Source organism: Pinus tabuliformis, chromosome 3_2, assembly GCF_031772625.1.
Source record: "Pinus tabuliformis cultivar Carrire ecotype Pingquan chromosome 3_2, CPIR1, whole genome shotgun sequence".
Classification (NCBI taxonomy): domain Eukaryota; kingdom Viridiplantae; phylum Streptophyta; class Pinopsida; order Pinales; family Pinaceae; genus Pinus; species Pinus tabuliformis.
Genome location: NC_142302.1, coordinates 1,134,567,929 through 1,134,584,131, shown reverse-complemented (window position 1 = coordinate 1,134,584,131; position 16,203 = coordinate 1,134,567,929). Strand labels below are relative to the sequence as shown.

The following is a 16,203-nucleotide window of genomic DNA, read 5'->3' as shown; positions in this document are numbered from 1 at the left end:
CGCATAGTTATTAAACCATAACAAGTTCTACTATGTGCAATGATTTGATACGATAGCTCCACTACCACTCCTATTCCACGATATCACTCCACACACCTCGCATTCATTTCTCTAACGGTCTCATGATCATTCCGAGTTTAAACTCAAGATTGACTGCACTTCCATTTATTACCCGTACTCTTGAGACATGACCTATTGTGTTACGGCTCTTCTTAGCCATAATTTCCGCAGCCGTCTGTTGAGACGTGTAAAAAAAAATTTCATACACAGTCATCCGATTCGAAAGAATCCCACCGTTATTTCACTCGTTTACCACTCCACTAATACCATACTCCTCGCATGCATCCGCATTGTGTTTTGAACTTGTTTACTGCCACTCACCCTCTATTCCTCCAGTAAATTGGGTACTTCCATTCCATGTTCTCCATTTCCGACTGCAGTCACTACAGTCATCCTAAACCCCGACTGCAGTCACTACAGTCATCCTAAACCCTGTAACGGAGCCATTTTTCCTGAACCCTCACACGCAGAAGAACTCTCAGTTAGAATTTAAAACAGAGGATGGGAAAATTACTGAGAGTCGAGCCGGAAGGACCGAAATACTTGGAGGGTTATCCTCAAACTAAGGAATTGCTGAAGAAAGCCAGGTGGCTACGATTTATCCAAAAGTTTAAAGGCCATAACAAGGAGGTGACCAAAGCTTTTGCGCGGTCTTTTGATGGACAAACAGTGGAGATTGGAGACTTAAAGTTTACAGTGACTGAGGCCACAATAGCAGCTACCACAGGCCTACCTCAAGAAGGTGAAAGGTGGTTTAAAAATAGAAGTGTGGACGATCAAATATGGAGAATCATGCTACAAAACCAAGGTATGGATACCACCGTATTTACAAAAGGCATCCCTGTTCATGCACTAAAAGAGGAATGGTCTAGTCTACTGTTAGTCATCCAGAAATTTATCACGTGTGAAAGTCATTTTGGTTCTATGTATATGTATCATGCCAGACTGATGATGAATTTCATAGAGGGTCACACTCTTAATTTGCCTCATTTTCTGCTATTAAGTTTGAAAAAGATGATTTTTACAGTTCAAAAACACGTAGGCAACATTGAGCCTCATCTCTACCATCATGGATTCATAAAAATTCTTATTGAGGACCAGTTAAAGAAAACTAAGGATACTTGGGAGGAATTCTTGACAAAGAACTACTTCCAAGAGCCGTCAGAGGCCTCTGGAAGCAGTCCACCAAAGATTCCAAGGAAAAGTAGGAGGAAAGAAAAGAACATTATAGTCCAAGACTCCCCTACAATAGAAATTCAAGAAACTGTCCAAAAAGAAGAAGAAGATAGAGCTAAAAATAAGAAACAGAAGAAAGAAAAAGGCAAAAGAACCATTCAAGAAGTCTATCCATCCCCTGAGCAATCCATAGAAGAGGATTATCAACCTCTGTCAGAAAGATTAGTACACCTTTAGGTTGCTGCTATAGCCAAGAAAAAGCAAAAAGGAAAACAGAGTGCACAAGAGAAGAGTACTAGTCCATACTTAAGGAGGAGCACTAGGCTAAAAGGAAGAGGGAATAAAACCCAAGAAAAACAGTCTCACTTTATTGATTTAGGTGAAGAGACACTTGAGAAATCTCCAGCTCATCCAAGCATTGAATCAAGTCCTCCACATGAGGAAAGCCCTTTTCGGCCAGAAAGAGAGAGCAGTCTTCCTCCTCCACCAGATTTTGAGCCTAGTCCGAGAAAGAAACCTGAGGTAGATCCTAATCAACAAGAGGTATATAACTACCTGGAATCCTTAGAACAATTAGCTGCAGGACCGAGTACCACTCTGCCACTTGATGCACAAGTTCAGTCTTTGAAACAGGAAGTATTTGAATTAGAAGTCCTAAATAGGCATATCAAACAGGAAAATGAAGCACTCAAAGAGCAGAGTAAGGTAGACAAGATTGTCCATGATAACACTATGCTCCATTTAGGACTGTGGCAAAAGAAAAATAGGAAGCTGAAGAAAAAGTGCAAAAATTTAAGCAGAGCATTGATTAACCTCAAGTTCAAATGTCTAGTCAGGAAACCAAGGATGATGTTAGCATCAAAGAAGAAGAAAAGAGGGCTAGATGTCCTTGCAGAAGCCTCAGAACATGTGGATTAGAGGGAAATAACTAAATTTTGGTTGCATGAGGACATGCAACACCTTCACAGTGGGGGTATGTTGAGCCTCAAACCTACACCTTCCTATACACCCTCTCAGCCTTCTTTTTCCACTTACTTCATCCACCAAGCTGTTAAATCATGAATTATGGTCTAAAAAGAGCTTTTTACATGGTTTTCTGACTATGCTTATGACTGTTGTTTGGTTTAGATTTTTGTTCAGGCAGCTGCGAAAACTTGTCAGTTTCCGCAGCCAGCACAGGTTTCCGCAGCCAGCACAGGTTTCCGCAGCCAGCACAGGATTCCGCAGCTATTTTGTTAAAAGCTATGCTACAGGTGTCCTATGAAGAAACGAGCCACATGGGCAAGCTACAGGTGACGGGTACATGGAACGTGTCCCTTCAAATCAGCCAAATCATCCATGGAAGGTCACGGTCAACAAGGGTCAAAGGCAAAGCCAACCAAGGAATTTAGCGGTGGCACGTCTCTGTTTTGAGCACGTGAACGTTTACGTGGCACAATCCTCAGCCCACGAAGACACCAGCAGACCTCGAGATCATCCCCGTAACCTGAATCCAACAGCTACCACTCCGAAGATTTAATAGACATGATGACAGTTACGCTAGATCTCGGCTGAGGAGATCTACGTGTCTTTGGCAACGCAGTTAGTAGCATAGGATTCAGTTAGTTAGTTTCAGCACTTTTTCATTATAAATAACACGTTGATGAACGCTGTGTAGAAGCTTTTGCGATGTAATTTTTGGAACTGTTTCTATTAGCACCCCACTGTACTTTGTTTTATATATGTTGCTGCTGCTTTAATACATGAGAAGACTACTTTACTTAGCTCGTTCTTGTAACTGTTCGTTGACTGGTTGAGGTGGCAGAGGGCCCCTGCGCACTAAAGCCCTGTATAGTTGTCATTTGATTTCATTATGTTTCTGTTTTCATAATCATTAGCTTGTATATAACGTGCTATTTTGATGTTTTTAAATTCACTGTTGTTTATATGTTCACTTCCTTTTTCTTATAACTGTCAGCTGATCAACATTTTTCTGCAGGTTTTCTTAGGCAGCCGAGGCAAATTTTCATCTTTTTGATAACTATTGACATATGAGATCATCTTGTCCTTCCTGCTAACTTTCATTTTCTGAAGTTTAATTCCAGCACTGTCATTTTTCAAGTTGTGATTTGCTTACTTATTTTTCTGCTACTTAGACATCATACTACTCATCAGTTTATGGTTTCTTTCTATAGTCAAGTGACTCTATTGGCAAGAAATCAGAATATTACTTATTATAGTGTGATTTAGTTATCATATTGCTTAAACTTATTCATGATTGCTTCCCACAAGGTAGATTGAGCTGAAGGGTAAAGGATCAGAAGAGTTGAAGTAGTGTGATTAGTTTCCTTTCTGTAATTTAATTTCTTGCCATTTAGATATCATATTTCTTAAACTTATTCATGATTGCTTCCCACAAGGTAGATTGAGCTGAAGGGTAAAGGATCAGAAGAGTTGAAGTAGTGTGATTAGTTTCCTTTCTGCAATTTAATTTCTTGCCATTTGGATATCATATTGCTTGACTTGTTCATGATTGCTTCCCACAAGGTAGATTGAGCTGAAGGGTAAAGGATCTGAAGAGTTGAAGTAGTGTGAATTAGTTGCTTTGCTTTGAGTTGCTTTAAGTTCAGTTTTTACTTTCTTTTCATTCAGCAGCAAGGATACTGGGCCATTGTCATTAGTTCACTGTTTGATACATTTACTTCTTCTTAAGAATTGATTTCATTACAGTTGTTTTAAAGCTTTCTTTTTGAGCACTTTTAAGTTTTGAAAAATCATTGTAGAAATCACCATCACCATCCATACTTAACTTTCATTTTCGCCATCACACATTAGGAAAGATAAATCTAAAAAAAAACTAAAAAACTCAAAAACGACAAAAGTCTAAGGAAATGGTTATCTAGTACATATAGTACACTTCACTTCGTCAGTTTACGAATCCCGGATTGACATTTTAAATAGCAATTTAGAACACACTAAATTGACCAAACAACAATTTTAATGGAACCCTAGAAGGAAGAGGACTGGAAGGTTATACAAACAAAGGAAAAGATTATGCAGTGGCTAGAATTAACCCAAAGCATGATAGACAGTTATATAAGCAAGGACCAATTCAGAGAGGTTAAAGAAATCAAATAGTACAGGCATCCACCACAAGGATTTACAAAATTAAATTTCGATAGAGCAGCAAAAAAACAATCCGAGAGAAGCAAGAATCTGGGGTTTCTTTAGGAATGACAGAGGAAAAACCTTGAGAATTTTCTCGATGGACTGTGGGGAGGTAACCAATAACGAAGCGGAACTACACGCATTGAAGTGCGGCCTTGAAATTGTGATTCAGGAAAATTTATTGAGCCTCCAAATTGAAGGAGACTCAAAACTAGTGGTGGACATGCTAAAGCAGCTGCAACAAAAAAAACCAGTGGAGAAAATAAGTAGGAGTTGGTGAACAACGTGGCTAATCAGGGAAATAGGGAAACTAATTACCAGAATAGACTATCTGATCCCCACCCATGTAAGACGCTCAGGCAATCAACCGGTAGACTGGTTAGTGAACTGGGGGAGCCGGAACAGGGGAAAGTTGATAGACAGCGGAGGAATGGAGCTCCTGCTCCTGGAGGAGAGAGAGCAATTGCAGAAACTTCTCGACGTCGATAAGGGTGGCAATAGCAATTCCAAGGAGAATGGCCAGGAAAAGTTAGTAAGTGGCAGATGCGGGGAAAGATCATAGTAGGTGGTGACAGATAGGATAATCGTGAGAAAGGACAGGGGCGGTGCAAATGACGGAGCAGGGCAGCTGACGGGGCAGGGCAGGGTAGGGTCACTTGAAGGGGCAGAAGAGAGAACCGAGACGCCATTAAGAAAGGAATTGGAGGGAGCGTGGGGAGTCGGGACAAGAGGCCGAGAAGGGATGGCAAGTGGCAATGGTAGTACAGAAAGGGTACAGCAAGAGCAGCTAGGAGAATGTAGTAGTTATGACGAGTAAAGGCGGTCAGACAGGTAGAGACAAATCCCAAGGAAAGGACTCGGGGATGAAAGCCAGGAAAGAAAAAGGATAGGTGGTGATAAGGACAGGAGGACAGAGGGGATTATACAACCGAGGGCTTGAGGTGGCATCAGGATTTTACATGCAACAGAGCACGCAGTAGCAGGGAACAACGAAAGGTGGCAGCAAGGCGCATAGTTTAGACCATAGCTCCGATACAGGCGAGGAAAGGTGGTATGTAAATTCATTCTCCTATCCTAATGCTCTAGAGATAGATAGACATAGGAATTTCTGTTATTCCTCAGAGATGTCCATGAAAACGAAGTCAAAAGGTAGATGTAGGCAGGTTATAGGCATTCCCAAATATGGGAAGAAACGTCTTTACTCCACCAGAAGTGTTGGTGTCTTGGGAAGAAAGACATACGATTCTCTAAGGAAGGAAAAACCCAAGCCCAAGAAAGGCTGCAGGGTGGGGAGGGTAGCTAAGTCGGGAAGATTAAGGATTCCTGCTGGCCGCAGGAACCATGACACTGTCTACCATATAGGCAATTCAAGAAAGGCCAAGAGTAGAACTCCACCGGAAAAAAGGTGGGAAAGCAGTTTCCCCCGACAGTCAGGGAGAAGAGTTAGTATGGCTAATTACATGGAAAACCATCAAGAGGGGCATCGAGGGAAGTACAGAGAAGCAGAGAGTGGAGGGAAGGAAAAGGGCCGACTTGCAGGGCAGGTCGCGGAGTGGTCCGGGACCTCTTATCATAAGCAAATTTGGGATCACCAGATTAATGCAAGGGGGGTAAGTGAGTGGGTTGAAGTAGAAATTCTCAACAGAGTTACTAACTTGTGGTCTCTTGTCTTGATAGGTAGGCAAGACACAATCAAGAACAGTTTCCAAGCAAGCAGGAAGATGGCTCCGAAGAAAGAGAAACAAGTTTGGACTCAAGAAGAAGGATCGAGCAGTAACCCGAAGTGGCGTGGAAGGAAACCAGAGGCCGAGCAGAGAATGTATATGATAAATGCTTACATGGCCGGGAATTCCCCCGAAACCCAGGAACAGATAAATGGGTGGGAACGGGAGCTGAGATCCATCAGCTCGAACAAGGAGATTCCATGGGGTGAATGGGAGGATTTAGTACCAGATCCAGGAAACACTCGGAGCCGCAATTCTCTGTTTAATAAGTCGATCCAACATTATTGGATTATGAAGCATGTAGTAGCCCGTGCTATGGAAATGAACCAGGCAGTCCGGGAGGAAGAGGAGGAGGAAAGGAAGCAGAGGCAGGAAAGCTAAGGAGTCAGACATAGGAAGAATTGGAAAATATAAAGTCCATGCTCCATAAGGAAATTGCTGAGGTCCAGATCCATGCCTCGCGCAATAATCTAATTCCGAGAAAAATGGAATAAATGCTGCAGGAGATGAAATGGGTTTTGGAGCATAAGAACGTGACTCCTGGTACAAGTGCCAAGGCGCCCACCCTGGTTAATTCTTTATATGAGGACTGATGAAGTAGGTTTCTCGAATAGTTTTGTTTGAAGTACCGTAGTAAAAGAATAGTTTTTGGATGTTTTATTATAGACTAATAGATAGAATAATTAGTAGAGTTCGAAAGAACAAATGTGATAGAACCAAGGATATGAACATTTTCAAATTTTGGTCTGGATATAATGCTGAGAAGTGGCTACCTAGTTTCTTGCGGGCATGCTAGCCACTTGGAACATAAGAAAGATGTAAGAAATTTTGATATCGTAATATAGAAAGTAATAATGCCTAAGTTCACAAAAAAAAAATATGGATTATTGGAATCCATTTAATTGTACAATGCTTAGGATCTTGTTCCCCATATAATCTTGTTAGCATTTTGATAAGAAAGCTTATGGGTTTATTCAAACTAGCTATGGGATACTCCTTATTTTCTCTAAGCTTGAATCCTTCATCTTCTTTCCTTAACTAGTCTTCAATCACTCTGTCATAATTCTCTCCACATTTCTTGAAGACAGTGCTTTGAAAATTCTTAAGGAAATTGACATTAAAGTGGACTTCTGGGGGAATGAGCTTATAGATGGTCGATATGACTTCAATTTTCCATAAGGCTATAAAATTTTTGTGATGGTTTCATATTGTTTGGGTTTAAATATCAACATGAGAGAAAATCCATGAAATCGTGTCATAATAAGGAAAAATTTTGGCCCTAGCTACTACTTTGTGTAACTCTATTTCTCTTATTCATTCAAACCGATTCTTCTTTGTTTAGGAGGATCCTGTGTTGTTTAGCCATTCTCATCTTTTAAAGAAATAAAAAATTTCCTCCCATCTCATTGTACCTACTTTTGTGTCTTGTAAATTGAATCTGAGATGAGGAATGGGTTGAAGTTGGCCTCCTTCAATTGTGGATTCTCCATTTCTTTAATTTTCTCCGAAATTTGCTTCATTTGTTGGTTCGATGCTAGAGATTTCCTTTTTCCTCATTCTCTGGCCCGTGAACAAAAAACAGAGCATAAATAACCTTCTCCTATTTAAAATTTTAAATTTATTTAAGAATTACTCATAATATCATTCTACTTACACATAATATCTGTAACTGATATTGTATTTTCTCAATTCAAAATTTTCTCCAAACAAGGCTTAAGAAAATTGCATGTAGGTGAAATACTCTAATAAATTATGAATTTTGATTAGAAATACGAGAAAGGCGTGAATTTATTTGTTCATTAATTTTCCTTAGAGAAATCCAACTATTTATTTTCGTGAATCGAGAACAAATTAGAGAAATTTATTGTTGATTTAACAGATAATTCAACTAAATGTGAAATAAAAGAATTTCAAAATCTATTTGAAAACTTGAACTGCACATAAATCAAGAAAAAATAATATTTTATTCATATAGTTGTATAGTTGGGAGGTCAGATGGTCGGGCAATTTTCACTTATTGTTGATTTATTTCATCTCGACCCCGACTATATAATAGTAATGTTTTGTTTTCAAGTTAGATAGTGATATTGTCAGGCAACCAGGTGTAGTATTTACAAAGATTTTTGTAATTGGCTCGATTTGCTAGTTGGGAGGTCGGACAGTCGGACGGTTAGATGGTCAGGAATTTTCATAGTTTTATTTAAAAAAACTTTTAGATATCCAACCTCTGACCTAAAACTTTTTTTTTTGGGTTTTTTAAATGAAAAGAAATATTTTTTTTAGGGCCATTTGTTTTTACTTATTATTTATTTTTCTTATGTACAAAACAAATGAAATTTGTTGTAAACCTGAAAACAAAACCTATTTACATAGGTCTGCAATTCACTCACACAAGTTTGCCACTTTCTCTTAAGAAGATTGACATGCATGTATAAAATAGTGAATTCTAAGAAATTAACTGGAGTTATGATTCAAATAACATAGACAAGGAAATGAAACTTTTAGGGAGTTCAAATTTTACAATAACTTTCACAAGGTAAATACGTGCCAACACAACCATGAGTAAGGCAATGATCTTCTCAATTCCAACATTTAATATAACTAAAAAATTATAAAATAGTATGTCAATCCTAAGTAAATTTCAGAAAAATAGTCATAAACATATAATATATCCTACAATTCATGGACATGGTAGTAACCATGTAGTTCAGGCATTTGTTATTACCATAAATACATAAGATGGCCTATCAATGATGAAGATGAAAATGATTTCAGGAATTATTTCATGAGTAATGTAGAAGGATGCATCAATCATAAACATATAAAAGACTATCATAATTCATAAACCAAATATCGATAAAACATTATACTTATCTGAATAAACTGAAATGGTTGGAAACTAAAGGAGGGACCTCAACTCTCTACACAACCATAGGCTAGCTACATTGCAATCTCTCTTGTAATTAACCACCCCCAAGTTAGATCCATAGTATTATGGGATTATTGTACAGGAAATTTCACACCAAGGCTTGGCCAAACATTCAGGAGATGAAGTCCACTATCTAGGTGGTTTAACAATTGTATTTTAATAGCAAGCACTGTAAGTGATCAGATATAGATCAATGACCTTAGTGATAGCTCAGATTTCAAAGTGTTTTAAAGAGTGTCAAACCTGAGCAACCGGATAGATCTTGTCTTCCTAATTTCGGCGCCATGAACGGTTCAAAAAACCGACACCGTATGAAGGAGTTATCGCAATTTGAAAATCCCAGTAAACTGCAATTTTTGGACATTTGACCAAGAATAATTTGGTTTTTGGACATATTAAAAAAAGTATATTCTAAGGAATATTACCTAGAATATTCCATTTTGGGGACCAATCAGGTGTCAACACGTGGCAAGCCCGAAGACCGCCACGTGGCCCTAGAATGGTTGTGCAAAATTTGTTAAGGGTTCGACGAAATCGAACCCGCGACCTCCAGAAAGACAGGACAACGCTCTACCACCTTTGCCAAATGTTGTTTCTTAACCTATTACAGTTGTGGTGCATATTTTTTATGATAGTTAGAGGATTGGGGGTTAGGACCACCAGCGGTCCCATAAAATAGTTCACATGTCCCAATACCGAGTAACTGTCGTTGGCAAAGCCATTTACATGCGGTTGCACATTAATATGACCGCCAGTTCTACAGGGAGTTTCCCTAACCACCGAGGATTAACCACCACATATGTGCACCAGATAGTTAATGTAACAGCTACCTCCGATGGTCAGCTTGGTGGAGTAGCTAAACTTAGGTGAATATGCCATTTTATCCGGAGTTAAGTGAAGTTAACCAAGTTTAGTAGAGTATCCCTAGGGGATATTGACTAAATGAACTCCAGGAGCAATTTTCGACTAGAGAGAGTGAAACAAGAGGCTAGCTAGGCTAATTGGAGCCTTTTGAAGCCAATGGAATAGTCCAGAGAAGCTGAAGAAGTCATCTTCATAGATATTTTCATCCAGGGAGATTTTGGAGCTCAGGGCCACCAGGAGTTGGAGGCAGTTGTAGGAGCTACCAGTACTCGTTCTTAGTGAACCAATAGTCATTCTTGACTGTAATGAGCATTCTGAATCCATTGCAGGGATTTTCAGAAGCATTTGAAGACTTCTAAAGGCCGAGATGCTATAGGGAAGTTTAAGGCAGCCCAGTGCCAACCATGGAGGAAGGCCTAATTTGGGGATGCAGTGCTCATTTTGAGCAAATGATCAGCCTATTTTCAGTGTCTGATATGTGATGGAGATAGTAGATGAGGTTTTAGTGACAGTTGAAGTATTATAAAGGAGTTAGTGCCATTAAGAAGCTCAGGGTAGCTCAGACTACTAATTGAAGGAATCAAGTCTAAGGGAGCTTAGATTTGTTTGTAGAGTGATGACAGCCATGACAGGGATATAGATGGTATTCTAAGCCCATTGGTTTAGTTCAGTAACCTTTGGAATTAAGCATGGAACTTGTAAAATAAACTTTTCCATAATCCCAAAGAGCCAAGTCAAGATGACAAAAGCTCAAGGAGAAGTAACCCAAGATATTCGGGTGAAATCCTAGATTAAATTTGTTGTTATGTGTAGATGTTTATTTGCTGAATTATATGGTTATTATATGTGTTTAATATCAGCAGAAAAAAATGGACTTAAAGCACTTAAATAGTTAAAAACAAAAGAAAACATACACTTGTTTCAAGTATTTAATTCCGCAAATGTCATATATAAGCTAGATCATTTATTTTTTTAACTGAGTGGGAGGTTCTTGTAAGCATAACAAGTTATCAAACCCCCATTTCAGATCAGGTGGTATCAAAGCTGGTTTCTTGATTGACAGAGCAATAGGTTGCTTGATTGACAGAGTAATAGGTTGCTTGTTTGACTTGAAAGGTGTTTAAACAGTATAAAGAATTTGACTGTTTGACTGTTTGTAAACTGACTGTTGCTTGAGTTTATGAAGGAAGAAGGGTTGAAGGCATTCTCCTTACCCAAAGGACCTCAAGGAAACCCTTGAAGCACAAGAGGGTTTGTTTGCAAAAGGCTTCTTGAATAAGAGTTTGACTCTACAACCATTAGTTCTTTGAAAGCTTTGTGAATTTTGTTGAAGTTCTTTTGTTCATTTCTATAATGACAACTTCTACAAGTGGGTTTTCAAATTCCTCCTCCTTCACGAGATTATTTGATGAAGACATGAAGTGAGACTTGTTCATCATGATGGATACGGTGAAACAAATGCATGAAGATGAAAGGAAGAGAACCAAACTTCAAGAGCAGTTGAATTCCATGAAGGAAGAGAAGCAGTTGCTTTTTGACAAGTTGCAGGAAATGGAGAGCCAACTTCATATTGAAAATATGAGCCTAGAAAGGATGCATGAGTTGGAGACACAGCTCCTTGTTTCCAAAGAAGCCTTAGTCAAGCATCTGTTTGAAGAAGAGGTAAACAATCCTAGTTTGTTTTGAATTTTCTCTAAGAATGATTATGTTGGTTCTTTTGAAAAACATACAAGTGGTATAGGGTCCAAGTTGATGTCAAAAAGGGGCTATGAAGGGAAAGGATTGGGAAAACATGCACAGGGCATTGTTGAGCCAACAATGGTTGAGGAAAGGCCTAAGTATTTGGGTCTTGGCTATGGACAAATCTTATGGAGAAAGTTCCAAAGCAGCCATGAAGGAAATTGAAATAGTTCCTAGAAGGAGTTTCATTTTAGGTTCTCTACCTCAAGTTTGCAAATATTGTATTCATGGGGAATGCAATTGTTTGAAACATACTTTCAAAGAAGAATGTGTTCATAAGCATGCACTAGAACAAGGGAGTTGTGAAAGCTCTAAAATCATTGAAGAGATTGATGGTGTTTCGAAGGGAGCAACTTCTTCATTCGATTCACCTTCCCATGAAGGTAACAAAGGTGAAAGAGGAAGGTATAAATATAATTTCAATCAAATTTCTTTTGATTATGTTAAGCATGGTAAATTTCCACATAAGCATTGGAAAAAAATTGCATGTTCCTTTTGTGGTTTGGTTAACCATAGTGTTTCTAGATGTTGGAAGAAAATGGCCACATACAAGATACTTTTGAAGAAAAGGAGGAAAGAAGCCAAAGGTCCATTAGACAAGAAAAATTATGCTATAAAGAGGATGAAAATGTGTTGCACTTATTTCCATAAGCAAGTACATATTGCTGAAAAGTGTTGGATTTTGAATCCAACAATGCTTCCACGAAATTTGAAGAAGGTGGAAAAAGAGAATGGCAAGAATGGAAAGGAAGTTTCCATAATTGATGTGTTTCAGGATGATTCACATGTTGATGTCAATATGCATTTAAAGGAAGCGCCTTTGATGTGGATTGGTAAGAAATGGTTAGAGTCCTTATCCAATTAAAAGTTACATGTCTTTTGATTTGATACATTTCTTTGCCAATGGAATGAAAGTTGCAAGGTTTTGCCAAAAAGGTGAATGAAAAAGTTGAGTATGAGACTCGCTTTATTGCAGCAAAATTATGTTCATTTCATCTTTGTAAGTACATTTACATATGATTGAGGATATTGTACTTATGATTTTTCTTGAGAGAAAGTTGAAGAATGGAATACATACATGAGAATGGTATGTATGAACAAAGGAATGTTGATGATTTCATTGTATTTGAACATGTATGTGTAATTGACTTGATGGTCGATTGCTTTGTTTAAACATGCATGCAATGTCATATAGACTTGGAAAAGTTGATTTTGTCTCCAATATTGAAAAAGGGAGATAATGATGAAGTGTTTCACAAGAGGTGGAATTCTTTCTACTTTGAAAAGGAATCGTCAATTTCTTTTTGTACATGCTTGACTTGGAGAGTCAGTTGTTTGAAAAGGTATGTTTTTGTCAGCTTGTGATTTAGTCGATCATTTGTACACAAGATGTAAGAGACATGATGATGATTCACATGATGTGAATTTATGTCGTCAAGTTGTTTCTTGCATTATGTTGTTTTTGACAAGATGTCAGAAGAAGATTTGCAGCAGCAAAAGTCGCCATAGAAGTGGCTTGGTAAGAAGTGGTTGGACTTCTTGACACAGTAAAACATACTTTCATTGGTACATATGAAAATTTCAGTTAAGTATGCATATATTTATGATGTAATCTCATGTTTGTTTGAGCCACCTTGGGCCGATGATCAAGGAAGCAGTCCACCAAAGATTCCAAGGAAAAGTAGGAGGAAAGAAAAGAACATTACAGTCCAAGACTCCCCTACAATAGAAATTCAAGAAACTATCCAAAAAGAAGAAGAAGATAGAGCTAAAAATAAGAAACAAAAGAAAGAAAAAGGCAAAAGAACCATTCAAGAAGTCTATCCATCCCCTGAGCAATCCATAGAAGAGGATTATCAACCTCTATCAGAAAGATTAGTACACCTTCAGGCTGCTGCTATAGCCAAGAAAAAGAAAAAAGGAAAACAGAGTGCACAAGAGAAGAGTACTAGTCCATACTTAAGGAGGAGCACTAGGCTAAAAGGAAGAGGGAATAAAACCCAAGAAAAACAGTCTCACTTTATTGATTTAGGTGAAGAGACACTTGAGAAATCTCCAGCTCAGCCAAGCATTGAATCAAGTCCTCCACGTGAGGAAAGCCCTTTTCGGCCAGAAAGAGAGAGCAGTCTTCCTCCTCCACCAGATTTTGAGCCTAGTCCGAGAAAGACACCTGAGGTAGATCCTAATCAACAAGAGGTATATAACTACCTGGAATCCTTAGAACAATCAGCTGCAGGACCGAGTACCACTCTGCCACTTGATGCACAAGTTCAGTCTTTGAAACAGGAAGTATTTGAATTAGAAGTCCTAAATAGGCATATCAAACAGGAAAATGAAGCACTCAAAGAGCAGAGTAAGGTAGACAAGATTGTCCATGATAACACTATGCTCCATTTAGGACTGTGGCAAAAGAAAAATAGGAAGCTGAAGAAAAAGTGCAAAAAGTTAAGCAGAGCATTGATTAACCTCAAGTTCAAATGTCTAGTCAGGAAACCAAGGATGATGTTAGCATCAAAGAAGAAGAAAAGAGGGCTAGATGTCCTTGCAGAAGCCTCAGAACATGTGGATTAGAGGGAAATAACTAAATTTTGGTTGCATGAGGACATGCAACACCTTCACAGTGGGGGTATGTTGAGCCTCAAACCTACACCTTCCTATACACCCTCTCAGCCTTCTTTTTCCACTTACTTCATCCACCAAGCTGTTAAATCATGCATTATAGTCTAAAAAGAGCTTTTCACATGGTTTTCTGACTATGCTTATGACTTTTGTTTGGTTTAGATTTTTGTTCAGGCAGCTGCGGAAACTTGTCAGTTTCCGCAGCCAGCACAGGTTTCTGCAGCCAGCACAGGATTCCGCAGCTATTTTGTTAAAATCTATGCTACAGGTGTCCTATGAAGAAACGAGCCACATGGGCAAGCTACAGGTGATGGGTACATGGAACGTGTCCCTTCAAATCAGCCAAATCTTCCATGGAAGGTCACGGTCAACAAGGGTCAAAGGCAAAGCCAACCAAGGAATTTAGCGGTGGCACGTCTCTGTTTTGAGCACGTGAACGTTTACGTGGCACAATCCTCAACCCACGAAGACACCAGCACACCTCGAGATCATCCCCGTAACCTGAATCCAATAGCTACCACTCCGAAGATTTAATAGACATGATGACAGTTACGCTAGATCTCGGCTGAGGAGATCTACGTGTCTTTGGCAACGCAGTTAGTAGCATAGGATTCAGTTAGTTAGTTTTAGCACTTTTTCATTATAAATAATGCGTTGATGAACGCTGTGTAGAAGCTTTTGCGATGTAATTTTTGGAACTGTTTCTATTAGCACCCCACTGTACTTTGTTTTATATATGTTGTTGCTGCTTTAATACATGAGAAGACTACTTTACTAAGCTCGTTCTTGTAACTGTTCGTTGACTGGCTGAGGTGGCAGAGGGCCCCTGCGCACTAAATCCCTGTATAGTTGTCATTTGATTTCATTATGTTTCTGTTTTCATAATCATTAGCTTGTATATAACGTGCTGTTTTGATGTTTTTAAATTCACTGTTGTTTATATGTTCACTTCCTTTTTCTTATAGCTGTCAGCTGATCAACATTTTTCTGCAGGTTTTCTTAGGCATCCCAGGCAAATTTTCATCTTTTTGATAACTATTGACATATGATATCATCTTGTCCTTCCTGCTAACTTTCATTTTCTGAAGTTTAATTCCAGCACCGTCCTTTTTCAAGTTGTGATTTGCTTACTTATTTTTCTGTTACTCAGACATCATACTACTCATCAGTTTATGGTTTCTTTCTATAGTCAAGTGACTCTATTGGCAAGAAATCAGAATATTACTTATTATAGTGTGATTTAGTTATCATATTGCTTAAACTTATTCATGATTGCTTCCCACAAGGTAGATTGAGCTGAAGGGTAAAGGATCAGAAGAGTTGAAGTAGTGTGATTAGTTTCCTTTCTGTAATTTAATTTCTTGCCATTTAGATAACATATTTCTTAAACTTATTCATGATTGCTTCCCACAAGGTAGATTGAGCTGAAGGGTAAAGGATCCGAAGAGTTGAAGTAGTGTGATTAGTTTCCTTTCTGCAATTTAATTTCTTGCCATTTAGATATCATATTGCTTGACTTGTTCATGATTGCTTCCCACAAGGTAGATTGAGCTGAAGGATAAAGGATCTGAAGAGTTGAAGTAGTGTGAATTAGTTGCTTTGCTTTGAGTTGCTTTAAGTTCAGTTTTTACTTTATTTTCATTCAGCAGCAAGGATACTGGGCCATTGTCATTAGTTCACTGTTTGATACATTTACTTCTTCTTAAGAATTGATTTCATTACAGTTGTTTTAAAGCTTTCTTTTTGAGCACTTTTAAGTTTTGGAAAATCATTGTAGAAATCACCATCACCATCCATACTTAACTTTCATTTTCGCCATCACACATTAGGAAAGATAAATCTAAAAAAAAACTAAAAAACTCAAAAACGACAAAAGTCTAAGGAAATGGTTATCTAGTACATATAGTACACTTCACTTCGTCAGTTTACGAATCCCAGATTGAC

The 16,203-nt window shown here is 38.4% G+C and overlaps 1 protein-coding gene across 1 annotated transcript in view; it reads left to right on the top strand.

Annotated features, from left to right (window-relative positions):
- LOC149184701 (uncharacterized) overlaps positions 1-5,200 on the top strand; it is a 45,844-nt gene extending 40,644 nt beyond the window's left edge. Inside the window, exon 2 of the mRNA XM_089415419.1 lies at positions 4,959-5,200. Within this exon, the coding sequence (XP_089271545.1) occupies positions 4,959-5,200 (242 nt within the window). The remainder of the gene's footprint in view (positions 1-4,958) is intronic.
- The last annotated feature ends 11,003 nt before the right edge of the window (positions 5,201-16,203 follow it).